The sequence below is a fragment of the Falco punctatus genome (genome assembly GCF_963210335.1).
Source record: "Falco punctatus genome assembly, chromosome: 4".
Taxonomy (NCBI): Eukaryota; Metazoa; Chordata; class Aves; order Falconiformes; family Falconidae; genus Falco; species Falco punctatus.
This window is the reverse complement of record NC_137583.1, coordinates 29,117,521-29,132,009: the sequence shown is the minus strand read 5'-3', so window position 1 is coordinate 29,132,009 and position 14,489 is coordinate 29,117,521. Positions and strand designations below refer to the sequence as shown.

Here is a 14,489-nt window from a genome sequence, read left to right as displayed (position 1 = left end):
GGCCTCCCTTCTCAGCCGTAGGCAGGTTCCCAGTGGCCTGGCACTTGGACAATGAGCAAAGCTGAAGAAAAAGTGAAAATATTCTCCCTATTTCTCCCCAGTTAATCTCTCACTTTCCGGCCCCTTGTAAGAACTACCACCCATGTTTGGGGTGTTGACTTGCCTGCTTCAGCTGCACATTCCTACTGAAGTGGAAAGTATTATTGGTGTGAACAGGACAGCACCATAGGAAATTCCAGGCTTCTTCAGTTTCCTTTCTTAGCAGCATGTGAAGCACTGTTTTCCTTCTTCCTTCCTTCCAGTTTTGCTTTCTGCCTAGAAGAGAAGCCAAGATGTCTGATGGTTATAAGGAAGAGTGTGTGGATGACACTGACCCCATGCAGTTCCTGGCTCCTTCTGAGAAAGAGAAAACTGAAGCCATGACCAAGTCCTCTGACATGAAGACATCCTGCTGGATGAAGGATAAGAAAGGGGGTTTCCTTGCTGGGAAGATCCAGTCTGAAAAGGATGACAAAGTCATGATGGAGATGGTAATCAACCAGCTAAGCTCTGCTTTATGGATTCAACAGGAAAGCAGGAGCCTGCCACCCTCAAAAGAAGTGCAACCCTGTCTGAATCCAGACCTATTTTGCTCTGGTGGGTTACCTGATTTGTGGGACTCCTTTCCTGAGGCCACCAGCCAGGGGCAGTGGCAGCTAGAACAGACTTGGAATTGGAAGCATGTCCAAGAGATTGCCTTCCCATGTGGTCCATAGAGACCTGTGAGAGGTAACATCACCTACTTCCTGTTCCCCAACACTGCAGACCATCGTGGTGGATGATGAACCCATCCAAGTGTGTGTGTGTGTTCCCTGCCCCTCTGTCACTTGTTAAAAGCAAATGGCAAAGCACTAGGGCATCTGAGTTCTCTGCTTTTCTGTGCCCTGTCTTCAAATTAATTCTCTGCATTTCTTTTTTCCCATTCATAAAAAAGAGGGTGATACTGATCTGTGGCTGCAATGAATCTACCCTCACACAGAGCTCTGGGGGCTTGCAGGTGGTCTGGAAACTGAAATAAATAGCAGTGGGAGGAATAATTTCAGTATTTGCAGGGAGAATGGAGATTCTTGAGAGAACAGTGCAGTATAGCAGCCTCAGGGATCCTTGGCCAGGTGGGATTTCCCAGCCTTTTACTTTCTGTCACCTGCAAAACCAAACCATAGTAAGAAGTGTTTTATTTGGGTAAAACTTCGTGAAGAGGAAGTTATCCAAATAATGAAAAAGATGTGAGCATCAATAATTAGGGAGGGAGACCTGGTCTTTTTTCTCATGACAGCAATGAAGTATGGTGTTTAGTATCAAATAGAAAGCCTTCCATCCTGACGGCAGCTTCAGCATGCAGAGGCATCACAGCTTTTAAGGCTGAGAGCAGTGGTCTTGTCTCTTTTCTCTTCTTCTCTTCTCTTCTCTTCTCTTCTCTTCTCTTCTCTTCTCTTCTCTTCTCTTCTCTTCTCTTCTCTTCTCTTCTCTTCTCTTCTCGCTCCTTTCTTCTTCATCATCTTCCTTTTCTTTTTCCTTTCCTTCTTATTCTTTTTCTTTTTCCTTTCCCCTCTGCCTCTACTGTGGGGGTCAGTAAAACAATTCCGAATTTAAAGACATAAATAGCAGCTACATTTGGCCTTGCAGCAAAAATCCTGTTATTCTAGACCTGTGGGATTCCTTCGGTGGCTTCCTATTTCTCCTTCCAGCTTCCTCACTGCCAGAGCTCTGGATTGTCGTGTCCCAGCTTGTACCTCTGCGCCTGTTTCCTCCTCCACAACTTCTCACCCCGAGGCTGTCCCTACCCTGCAAGCATTCCTAGCCTGTCTTATGCTGCCCTCTATCCTTGGAATAACCTTCCTCTTCCTACAAGCAATAAACTTCACTTCTCTTTCCCAGGTTTCTGCTTGCAGATCCCAGCGTTGCCCTACCATTCCCCTGTGCGTCTCTCAATCCTGGCATGTCCCAAAACCTCTTTTCTGGACGACTGTAGTACTAAGCACGGAAAACTGCATTACACTTTGCATTTGGAACTGAGGAGTCTTCTGCCTGCCCCAAATCCACAAGGCTGGACCTCTGTGGAGAGCCTTTAGTAGGGCTGAAGCTGACAAGGAATTACTGCTTACAGCAGCAATTCAGCTTTCTGTGGGAGCTGACTGACAGAAGATGTATTTACTGGGCTGCTCTGGATGGTGAGGAGCGGTAGTTGTAGTGTTGAGCATCCTGCTGATGCTGACTTTTATCTTCTTGTTGTAGGAATCCCTGAAAGATCAAATCATCCAGGTGAATCCTGTTCTGGAGACCCTCCATAAAGCTAAAACTACAAAGGAAGAACAGTTCCTCCTACTTTGTAAGTACCAGCCCTTCACTGATAGGTCACTGGTAGGTCATACAAAGGTGTTCCCTCGGAAGAAATAAAAACAAAAAATATTTTTAAATGCTTCCTCGAGCACTAAACTTAGTTTATATTTGCTACCATTTCACATGAAGCATTATTGGTTCCCATTTTCTGGAACTAAGTTTGTCAGTCGATTTTGTTTTGACTTCATGTTTTTATATGTGAAAAGAAAAAAATAGTTTTGATCAACCTCAATTCAATACCCTTTCAACTGTTTACTTCTGCAAAGATTCAAAATGCTTTCATTTTTTTAGATTATTTTTAATTTTGAAATTGTCAGTGAAAATGTAAAACATTGGGGGTTTCAACTGAAGTCTCATTCCTCTGTTTCTCTGTGCTACATACTTCTACCATATGCTGCAGAGAAAGGAGGATTTCTTTAAGCTCTAATACAGAATCTAAGAAGAAAGAGGTTTTTTATAGATCTGATCTTTGAAAAGATTAAATTTCCTCTCACTGACTTGCAAATTTGCCCCTACAGGCAATGCTGTCTGTCCCTGATGAATGCTCAGAACCTCTCAGCTACTTTCTGTTTTCCTACAGATATTGCAATCTTGATTAACAGACTCATCTTTTATTTTCTCATCTAGGGCAAATTTATCTGAATTCACTTTGGGAGCATGGACAAGCTGGCTGGGGCTAACACCGAGAGTTGTAAGTAAGCACATAATTCTTTATATTAACTTTGCTTTGGATTTTTGATTGTTGAATGGACCCTGTTCCGTTTACATCAGGCACATGCAAATCTGAAATGAATTCTGTTAACTTGAGGGATTTGCACTGCTGTAAATGAAACTAAAAGCTGCCCCTACTTCCACAGTGAAGTTACATGCTTTAGATGATGACAAATTTATTTCTTCTCTCCTTAGTTGCCTATGAGACTCTGTGAACACATAAATGGCACAATGCCTCCCCCAAAAGCTGTACACTTTTCATTCTACAATTATATTGCAACCATTACTCACATTCATCAGTACAACACTGTAACTGCCTTGCAACCAAGACCCTAAAAATAGCTATCTAGGGAAGCTGCATTGTTCTTTGTTTGCACATGTGTATCCAAGACTAAATTGAGAACCACAAATCTCAGCTCTCAAGGTAAAAAGACCCTGACACGTTTCCTGACTAAAGCCCTCTAGCATGCAGAAAAAGGAGAGAGGAAACATATGGACCAGTTATTCTTTAATGTGGGATTGTCTGCATCCCTCCTACTTTCAACTCATCCCAGATTTGCATCACACCCAGAGACCATATGTTGGATTTGCCTTTCTGGACAGTGGGCCAAGGCAAGTTCAGGTTGTTTACTGGCAGGTTGCAGCTTCTTCCAGCCCAGCCTACAGAGCAAGGGCATGGACAGACCTTCACTGTGCAAGCAGCAGGGCTGGCGCAAGGGCCTTCTGCTCCCTTGCTGGAGCTCTGCTGGCAGATGGGATTGTATGAATGCTCCCTGAAGTCACTTGGACTAACTAAAATTGACAATAAAGGTGGTTTGAGTCAATCCAAATTTGTCTGAAGGACTCACATGATGCCGATCACCAGCAGAGCTATATGGACAGAAGACTTCAGCTGAGAGGCAAAGATGAAAAATGCCCAGCCAGAGCTGCCAGCAAGGTCTGGTGCTTTGGTGCAGCTGAATGAATTGATACAGTGAGGTCTAGAGAAGGATGTTTTCTGTGGAGACCAGAAGCCAAACTAGGCATGTTAGTGCCTGACAGAAGGTACGGACAGGGTACAAAACATCCTTTCCAAAGCTCTTCTTAGAAAGGGCTGTATAAGGACATGTTTCACAGGTCAATCTTACAAACCATGCACTGGCAATTTACAGGATGCTTAGAAGTAGGATCCGTTAGTCTGGAGATCTGTTCCTGAACCCAGCAATGACAAAACTGGACAAGCGATGGCATCTTTTTCCTCTATTTCATTAGCTGCCAAAATAGCTGTAGTAAAACTTTGGCCAGTGGGAATGTTATAAAGCTTAAAACCATGCTCGGAGAGCATCATTGAAGGATACTATGGTTCTTGCTGCACTCATAGGACCTTCAAAGGACATTGCTAAATGCTGATTTCACTGATAGCAAAAGCAAAATTCTCACTGACAACCATAGGACCAAGATTTTTCTATCTCTGCCTACTGACTACACCTGGATGCATTTCCTTCTGCATTCCAGGTCTGCAGAATTCATGTGTAATTTCCCAGGAAGTAGCTAAGAGATATTCTCATATCTTCCATCAGATTCTTTCCAAGAAGAAACTTAAACTTACTCATTTGGTACTTTGTGAGCGTTATTTACTCCCTTTAATGCACACACCCCTGCTCAATCCTGTTTCTAGAATAAGAAACCTCCTCACCAGAACTGTACTTGGCTAGAGATCGAAACAGGTACTCTGTGGTGGGGGGTTGTTACTAATTATCCAGGAAGAAGAGGATTGCAAGTGACTTTTCCTTAGGCATACAAGTGAGAAAAGAAAGCTGTCTTCCCTTATCTTGATCAATGTATGGTGAGGTCCCGCTTGATCTGGCAGGGCTGCCACTAAGGTAAAAATGATAATTTTCAAACTGACTGACTGAGCTGCCTCATGTCATTTGCTTACATCTCCTCAGGACAGGAAAGACAGTCAGGACAAGTTTTTCAATACTGTTGAAAAAGTTTGGGTGTTCAATCCCACTTACTTTGACGTGGCTGCTATCTCAAAAATCTCCTAGGCAGCCTAAGTTCATCCCACAAAAGCCCTTTTTCTTAAGTGATACACTCAAAACATGCTCAGGAGGAAGTCAAATCTACAAGAACCCTCAAGTCTCCAGTCCAAAAGCTCATGTTATGCCTTGATTCTACTGATGGCAATTGGTGCAATCACCTCTTGGTCTGTGTCTTGCTGCAGAACCTGCTTCTTGTGCCCATCCTCATCGTTGCCACTGGGTGCGTGAAGGTGTGAACACAGCAGACAACATGGATAATGGGGAAGAGCCACTTCTCACTAATGTTAAATCTGAGAAACATCAGTGAAATTGAAAATACAGCAAACAGGAAGCTGACCCCCTCTGCCCCCTCAGCCTAAGTTTTCCCTAGGAATAAAATTCAGCTTCTTCAACCTGAGGATAAATAAGCTACTGAAAGAGCACTAGGGATAGCCTGAAGATTTGTTCAATTGTCTGTGAGCTGAAGCCTGAATGTAAAAAATCTGCTCCAGAGCAAATGAGCTTGACATAGGAGTTTCTGGTTAACATTCAGCAGCCTGGGGTTTGCAGGACTTCAAATGAGCTAGTTACAGGGTTTGTTTGAAGCCTGAAAACTGACAGATCTGAAAGCTGAGGCAGAGACCACGGGTTAAAACCTGCTCTTCTCACATACATATGTAATCTCAAGGAGCAGCTTTTGTAAGAGAAAGACTTGACCCTTTGTCTGGTTTTGACAGACATTTTACTTTTTAATATCATTTTGAAGAGTATCTGTTACTGAAAAGAGCTTATTGGGAATATCTGCTGGCTCCTGAGACTATTATTATAAGCAGGACTTGAGCTACAGAGAGATCAAACAGTCTCCAGCTGCTGAACTTATAGTGCCCTTTCTAGCAGCTGTTGGTATTTTACAGCTTCCAGGATTTGTACATTGCAAACAGGCCTTTTGTACAAAGCAGATATGATTTTCATATCCACTGAGACAGGCAGTCCCAAATCACGGCTCACAAGCAACACACTGCAAGATTCTCCGGCATGCTGAGAGTCATGTGCTCTCCCTTCTCCAGGCATGCTGTGAGAGCAAAGCACAACGTTCCCAGCAGAGCTACACGTCCTCCATATCTGTGCTAGCTGAGATGTGGGATATTTTCTATGAGGAGATGTTGCTGCTCATGTCCTGCTGATTTTAAAAAGCACGGTGAAGAGTGGAATGAGCTGATATCCCAGATGATACGTTGCGTTTTACTCGTGGTATCAGAGATGCTTAGAACAACTGCTGTCATAACACATGGCTCTTAGCTAACATAAACCAGCATACGAGAGAAAAGCAGAGTGCTGTTTACAGCAACATTAAGCTATTCTGTCCCATGCTAGTCTGAAAGGACCTGGCTGGTCAAATTTCAATGAGCTGGAAAATTATTTTAGATATTTAGCACTATAGGCTGGCTTCCAGCTTATGGTGCAGATTAAGAATTCCCTTGTGTGGGTCTGTGTCCCTTCTGCCAGGTGGCCTTTGATGTCCCGGGCTCCAGTCCAGAAGAGAAGAGCTGTGTTTACAAGCTGACAAGGGGCATCATGTGCTTGGGCACTGTGACATTCAAGAAGAAGCCAAGAGAGGAGCAGGTAGAGGTGGACAAGATGGAGATAGGTAGAGATCTCACTGTTGGTGACAGCAAACCAGGACAAAGTCAGCATGCTAACAGATCAGCCAGTTTGTTAAGACTGAAAAAGCTGCTAAACCCAGACTCATTATAAAATGACCTTAAACAACACAGTGATTTTTTTTTTTTTCAAATGAACAGATGTGCTATTGAGAGTCAGAGCTGGCATTCACAGCTGCCACAGGGCAGCAGACCTAACCAGATGGCTGAGCTGTCAGCTAAGGACTTGATCCTTCTTTGCTGAACAGCCCTGCTTTGCCGGTGTTTTTGGAGCTATGGTGGAGCAAACAGGAACATACCTCCCTGATCTTACAGACACAGAGCAGTTGCTGCAACACCTTGTTTGAGGTATTATTGCCTCTGCTTCAACCAGCAAGCTCTGCTGAATGGTATGTGTGTGAAGGAACAGAGCTGAGACCTGCTTCCCTTCTGTCCTTCTCAGTGGGTTCTCAGCAGGGCTGGAGAGCTTGCCTGCCACTGAAAGCAGAACCTGAAATGGTTTTCCTGACTATGCAGCAAAGGGATGGGGACAATGCATGATTTTCTTCCTGTTACTCAGATTAACATATTAATCTTCCCTCCGATAGTGGCTGACAAAGTTACTCAGCTCATGGGTCTGAAGTCTGGAGAGCTCCAGCTAGGACATCACCAGGCCCAGGGTGAAAGCAGGGAACAAGGCGCAGCAGGAGGGCACCCTCTTAGTGCTGCAGTGCCAGAACTAGGGATGTGGCCAGCACACACATGTTCCTCAAGGCCGCTGATGACCACTCAAGGCTGCTGTTAAAAGAACCATCTGGGCAAATCACACAGCTTCCTCAAGCCCAGGGGAGGCAAAAGGGAAGGGGAAGAAGCTGCCTTTGAGCACCATGGTGCATTACATTGGCACAGGAAGTGCGGCCCAGTGCTGTTTCTGCCATAGCCCTGTCTTTAATCCCGAGTAAGCTGGAACATGCACTCAGGGAGGTCAGACATGAGGCCATGCCCTCTGCATGAACAGATCACATCAAACTTCCACAGGTTTTAACATCCAGCAACAATGGGGGAAGTACTTTGCTGGTGCAAATTAATGTGATGCCTTAAAGAAGTACTGCAGCCAGAGACTGGCTCTGCTGCACAGAAATGTGCATCTCAGAAACCCTTTCCAGTAACAATTAATTGAAAACACTGATTGTGCAAATGTCCAACCAGTGACACAACAGCTGAGCATTTTAATGTGCAAAGAATAGCAAGGCTGCCTCATGACTTTTCAACATGTTGCCACTGGCCTTGATTAAAAATACAGTCCTTATAGATATTCTGAAAAGGAACAAACCCCCAAAAACTCAAGCCAAGGCTTGTTTTGAGTAACACAAAGCTGTAAGAAAGCTACCCAAAAGGCACATCAGCCAAATGATTAAATTCATTTTTGCTTCTGTTGCTTACGTGTTGCTGGCAGAGCCAGAGTCCTGCAGTTCACTGCAGCTTGTCTAGTCTTTCCTGGTGCATGTGACTTGCCTCTCCGCTGTGTTGTCAAGCAGCCATGCTAATACTTAGCAGCGGGAACAGTATTTAAGCATATTATCAAACTCCACCAGTTATTCGTATACTCCAGTGCACAGACATACTGACAGAACATGATCAGAGCATGCATGAATCACAGGCCCTCTGCTCTATCTTTTTTACACTCAGCAACTATTTCCTCTCTTTGCTATCAAGTAGGTTTTGGAAAATGACATTTGACTATGCCAAAATATGCTCTGATTGTGCTTGGTTATACCAGTCTCTAAGCCACATTGTCCCCTCTGTCAGTGTATCAAAGTATGAGCCTAAAATGTAAAAATATAATCTCTACGCAACATCCTTTCCTTTGGCAGCCCTGCAGAATCATTTATTCAGGGTAAATGGGCTTTCCTTGGTAAGGGCCCCTTATGAGTCCCAAGGAAGTGCATTAATGCTATTCCCGTGCCAGCAGTAACTCACTTCCTTTCCCTGTACCCACAGAGCATTCCTCCCTCTCTCTGTGCAGGTTAACAATCAGAAATCTGCTTTCTCGTGCACGGCTGCTGGGCTGTTCTCTTGCTGTATTGGAACTGGTCATGCCTTTTCTCCCCTGCTCCTTTCCAGGTGTGACACAGTATCGCAGGGTGGCTACAGAAGAACGAGGATCCCCTGAATAAAGCAGTGATGGGCTTGCTTCAGAAATCCACCATGGCCCTGCTCTGGGTCCTCTTTAAAGAGGAGGAGGCTGCAGGTAGAGTGAACATTATGTGGTACAATCAATACTGTTAGCTCAATGAGTCAGCAAGCAAACATCATCTGTTCTCGTGCCCAAGTGCTTCCTCTTCATTCTTTTGTGGAAATGATTAAGCCTGGCACTGTAACACTTGTCTTCATTCAGGTAACAGCCTGTGTCTGCCTCTGCATACTCCTCTTCCATGCTGAAAGACAATCTAGCTCTGTCCTTGAAAATTCTGCCCCTCCAGCACTAGGAGAGGCAGACGGTACACAATGTGTTCACTTTGCTCAGTGAAGGCACTACCCAGCGCTGCTGTGGAAACATGCTTGCACAGATGGAAGCATGAGTGCAGTCCCAGCTTAATGACAGGCTACATAATCCCCTCCTGGCAGTCAGTGGCCTTCTGCTTCCCAGACAAATGTCAGGTTTCTATCAACCAGAAAAACTCACTGCCTACTAGGATTGTCATCAGCCCAGCCCAGGACTCTGCAGTTGAAAGGTAAACGGGAAACAGATTAGGAAACTGCTTTTCAGACTTTGAGCTATCAAATAGGCAGGGTTGGATCTATTCCTACTTCCTGCATGTGCAACTCCACCTCAGCTTATGATAAACTGGTAAAGCAGCACCAGCATAAGAGAGAGGAAACTAACTTACAGTGTAAAAAATTGTGTATGCCAGCATAATGTGAATGCAGCTTCTCTTCTTTTCCAGGGGCTATGTTCACTTCTGGTTTGAGGATTTCTTTAGAGTAGTAGACAATGAAAGAACAACCTCTAAACCAAAGCAGAGTGCAGGTAAAATGATACATATTTTTATTTGGTTAGTAGTTTATCCAGACAGCACTGAACTGCTAACTTAAGTCAGTTAAGACAGATTTATGTTGGAGGCTACAGTACTACTTCAGTGTGATTCCTTTTCAAGAGCATCTCTCACATCTTCTCTGCAACAATATTGATTTTAGCTGGTGGCAGCAAGAGACAGGAAAGAGGGCCCTCTTCTGTGTCTGCCTCCAACTTCTACTGGGTAAGCAATCATCCATGCCTTTGTATTCAAACTACCATCAATGCCTTTGTACTGCAGCAGCAGCCTAGTCTCTCTACCTTCAACCCTGCCCAAAGCTGGTTAAGGCCGTTACACTGATTTTACCAATGCAGAACTAAAAGAAAGAAGGGTGGGATTCAGTTACAGAAACTTTGGCATCTAGTGTCACTGGTGTGATTTAAAATGCCCTCGGGTATCTGGGACACGCACAGGGAGCAGAGATACAAGACGGTGTAGAAGAAAACTGTGCTCTTTGGTAGCAGTGGCTGGTGATGCATGAATGCATCTAAAATGTCCCTATGTTTAGGCAACTGTAACCCTTTAAGAGACTTGCAGAGTCACATGGGAAGCATATTAGGAAAAATTTCTTCACCGAAAGGTTTGTCAAGTATTGGAACAGGCTGACCAGATAAGTGGTGGAGTCACCATCCCTGGAGGTATTTAAGAGACATGTAAGTGTGGTGCTTAGGGACATGGTTTAGTGGTGGACTTGGCAGTGCTTGGTTAATGATTGGACTTGATGATCTTTACATTCTTTCCCAGCCTAAATGCTTCTATGACTCTATATGCCAAAGCAGAGAATTACAATCCAGTCTCCACATGCAGGTGTCATAGTACTTACATTAGCTATCATGAGTGCTAGAAACAGGACAAGAAAAGTGTAAAGAAGCCTGTTAGTATTTTGCCTTGAAAGTCATGAATGAAGAGGGGAAATATATTATAGGGAAAGTCCTCTGCTACCATTTCTGCAATATCCAAAGCTGAATGCCAACTGATACAGTTATGGACAAGTTCAATGCTGTCCTTTCAGACATCCTTGTTTGCTATTATTATGCCCCGTGCTGCCATTTCACCACTTTTGATCACCGACAGCCATGTGGGAGTTTTCACATAAGCCCCAATGAGGTTGCTGTGTGCTGCTTGTGCTCTGTAGCATGCTTCTGTCCCTAGAGGATGGTCCACCCAGCAAATCAAAGCCAATTGCTGTTAACAGTTCATGGAGCTATTCCTCTAGGCTTGCTAGTGGAGAGCAGGACTTTGATTGTTAACTCTTTGTATGATGGTAATCCCCGAAGGAACAGTTATACAACACTATAAGCCAGAATCATGAAACTACATCTATCTAAAATTGTTTCAGGTTCACGCCATGCCCAAGGTTGCTTCCGTGCATGTAACCCTTTTCCCCTGGGCCACAAAGGACCAGGCTCACTTCTTATCTTGTTGTGTGAGGGGTTTTGGGGCTTCTTTGTTTGCTTCCAGCTGTGAAATGCAAATGACTTTAAATGACTTTATAAAACAGAAGGTTTTCTCTCTCCAGCCTTGGTAACTCCTGTCCATTTTTTCACTCCATTCCTCTTTGTCTCATTCCAGGAGAAGCTGAACTAGCTTCTGACCATTTTGCACAGCACATCCCCACGTTTCACCCACTGCATTGTTCCAAATGAATTCAAACAGTCGGTAAAGCAATCCTCAGGCAAAGCCACACAGTGCCTTCAGCACAAGCTGTGGCTGGCTGAACAGCAGACCTTTATTCGGGAATGAAAGAAGTTGGGTCATGACTTCACAGACTACCTCATATCCTTTCAAGGGAATGTTAGTCTGAGAGGTGCTTCCAAGCGCCAGTGCTAGAAGACAGGATGTCTAAAAAACCTCTCATTTTGTGATAGTAGCACAAAAAATTAGGAAATGCACAACCTGGAACTAGACAAATTGGCACCATTAATTATTAGGCTGCACTGCCTCCTGCAACCCTTTTTTTTTGCAGGACCAACCACAGAAACAGTGTGTTGCAGAGGGGAAGGCACAAATAAGTTTTCACCTGTGATATATAATAAAATGAAAGGGCAAGTAATGGAAAGCAGTGAACAGCAAACAACTCTGCTATGAGTAGGCAGTTACTCATGTTGTTTGAATTCCAACACTATTATGCACATCTTCCACTTTCAGATGATGGAGGTATGTGTCCTGTGCAGTGATCTTGTCCGTGAGAGATCAGAGGGGGAGGGGGTATGAATGCTTACTTCTAATGCTTCTGCATCCCCCTCCAAGAACTTTCACTTTGCAGAGATGAGCAGAAATGTCCACCAGCTTCCCTACCACCCAGGATTCCAGTGCCAGGCCTGTGGGGCTAGGAATCTAAACCAGACAAGAACTTAAGCAGTGATTAGCCTTTCTGCACTGCTGCTAAGTGTAGCTCTTATATCATTATACCTGTCTTTCTCATTTTAGACACCAAAGCCTGAATCCCAGCATAATCCCTCCAGGGTTTGCAGACAATAGGGTAGCATCAGTGTTGCTGCTTGGCTCTACTGACCTGAGGGAGATGGAGTACAGAATTGGATATAACAAGGTACTGTTTACTCCTACCAAATTGAGCTAAATAAATTGATGGCAGTTATGACTCAGCATGCCTTTGGTGTAGATATAGCTGCAGAGTTAAGAGTTTCTACAGCAACACACTTCCTCATGCATATAATGTTCTCTCTTACACAGGCTCCCAAAACTGACTTTTAATCAGACAGTACAGTTAATACAATGCAAATGAAGTTCACCTTCAGCTATGTGATAAATCTCACTTGCTCTTTACTATTCCTTAGTCAGGCAAAAATCCCACTAACCTATCATTTATCCAGTTTAAGACTGGAAAGAAAAATGGAGAGAGACTTGTAGCTGTCTAATAATAGCAGCATTTATCATTAATTTTGCACATATGTTTTTGTTATAACATAATGAAAGTAGCTACTGTAACAGCCAGGCAAAAGGGAGCATTCTGTTCTTTGCAGGAATCTAAAATGTGCATTTTCCAACTTTTATAATAATTAGAAAATATTCATCACTCCTCCAGCCTATTCTATCCTTAATTTTCAACTTATTGATGGAAGTTAAAGTGGGCCAGACACTGTCCCAGTCTTACTTTTAAAGCCAACAGCCACAAGATTACTATTATTATTTCTTCAACGTTACTGAAACTACTTAGTGCATTTCCTGTCACAGGAGAGCACAATGTATATTTGAATTTCATCAAGGAAAAGACTTCCGCCCCTGCTTTACTACTGCCAATTAGCTAGATCTTATGATGATCTTGATGTTATTTTTTACAGCTAGACACCATGGGGACAGAAAAGAACTCCAGGCAAATCCATGCCAAAGGTGAATGGAATCCAATTCCTAAATATTAGTCTTCCGTTCCCACAACCTGCCCAGACTTTATCCTTTTTGCAAATGTAAGCAGAGATCCAGACAAGATCACAGCAGGATAAAATCAATATGTAAAGACCAAAGTAGTAAAATATCCTCATTTCTAAGTGCTAATGCACAGCATGTCCGGAGTTTCATAGTCCCAAAGGCAACCTAGAACTCCAGGTTCTAACAGTCTCCTGTCTTCCAACGTCTTTTTCTGTGCTGGAATCCTGACCACAACGAAAGACATGGGAGACGAATGTCTGGCAAAGATCATGACCATGCTGCAATGTCATGCTTATGGCTTCCTGATGAGGACTGAGTACAAAAATATGCTAGAAAGGAAGTATCCTTGGGGAAAAAACCTAGGAAGTATTCTGTAAATCCAAGGCAGCATTAGAAACCAAACACTTATGTAATTCTTGTACTAGCAAGAACCATGAAATGAAACTGGGACTTGTAAGTTCTACATCCCAGTACACAGCAAAGCAATAAAGATTTCCTGCTTTTCCCACATGACTCCCTGCAGTAGAATACTGCAATTAGACAGCTGGGTAGCTCTGTTCCTCCTGTGCATCCACTCCAAAGACCAACAGCCGGAAGATCTTGTAATTTGGTACTGAGCATTATCCTTGTCAAGAAACCCTAACTCACATGGTGATGCTGAGTCTCCTGGAACTCAACCACAATACACACACTATGAGTCACAGGATTTTGGTTTCGATCTGTGTACTTTTCTGTCACTGCCTGTGGTATCTGTGGCTGCAGGATAGAGGAGAGGAAAGACAGGATGCAAAAAGCACCCAATTAGCTTCCAGTTTATTTGTATATTTATAAATTTTTATTTGTATATTTCCAGCAATATTTGTTTCTTCTAACACATAAAAGCTTCAATTTCTACCTTCACAGTAGCATTTTTTTAAACAAATTCAATTCTGTTGTCCTTCCTATGTCAGCAAACTGTTATGATGACTCTTGCATGCCAAAAAATTCAAAATGTGGTGGGCATTGAGGCCTACCCCATTTGACTGAGACTACATACAGACTCCAGCATTCTGCTGTGTACAACTGAGTGTGAACACTTTGAGTCCTCCTACATACACTGCCTGGAAACCGAGTTGTTTCTAAGCCCCACATGTACTGTTCGCTACAGGCTAGGCCTGATGGCAATTCAGAGGAATGTCCAGAAGTTTCTGCAGCTGTTTTTCTGGGGAGGGTGGAGACTGTACATTAAGGCGAGGAAAATACCCTAAGGTTGTCCCGTTCTGCAGAATCAAGCAGTGGCAATTACAGGCACT

At 43.6% G+C, this 14,489-nt stretch overlaps 1 protein-coding gene across 1 annotated transcript in view; it reads left to right on the top strand.

Moving 5' to 3' along the window:
• Positions 1-308: 308 nt before the first annotated feature.
• MYH16 (myosin heavy chain 16) overlaps positions 309-14,489 on the top strand; it is a 35,841-nt gene continuing 21,660 nt past the window's right edge. Inside the window, 16 exon segments of the mRNA XM_080387001.1 lie at positions 309-747; positions 1,918-1,958; positions 2,275-2,343; positions 2,345-2,368; positions 4,748-4,796; positions 6,565-6,845; positions 7,266-7,397; positions 7,399-7,463; positions 8,869-9,017; positions 9,384-9,468; positions 9,682-9,764; positions 9,932-9,993; positions 11,383-11,394; positions 11,398-11,549; positions 12,241-12,361; positions 13,350-13,570. Of these exon segments, the coding sequence (XP_080243127.1) occupies positions 333-747; positions 1,918-1,958; positions 2,275-2,343; positions 2,345-2,368; positions 4,748-4,796; positions 6,565-6,845; positions 7,266-7,397; positions 7,399-7,463; positions 8,869-9,017; positions 9,384-9,468; positions 9,682-9,764; positions 9,932-9,993; positions 11,383-11,394; positions 11,398-11,549; positions 12,241-12,361; positions 13,350-13,570 (1,961 nt within the window). The 5' untranslated portion in view covers positions 309-332.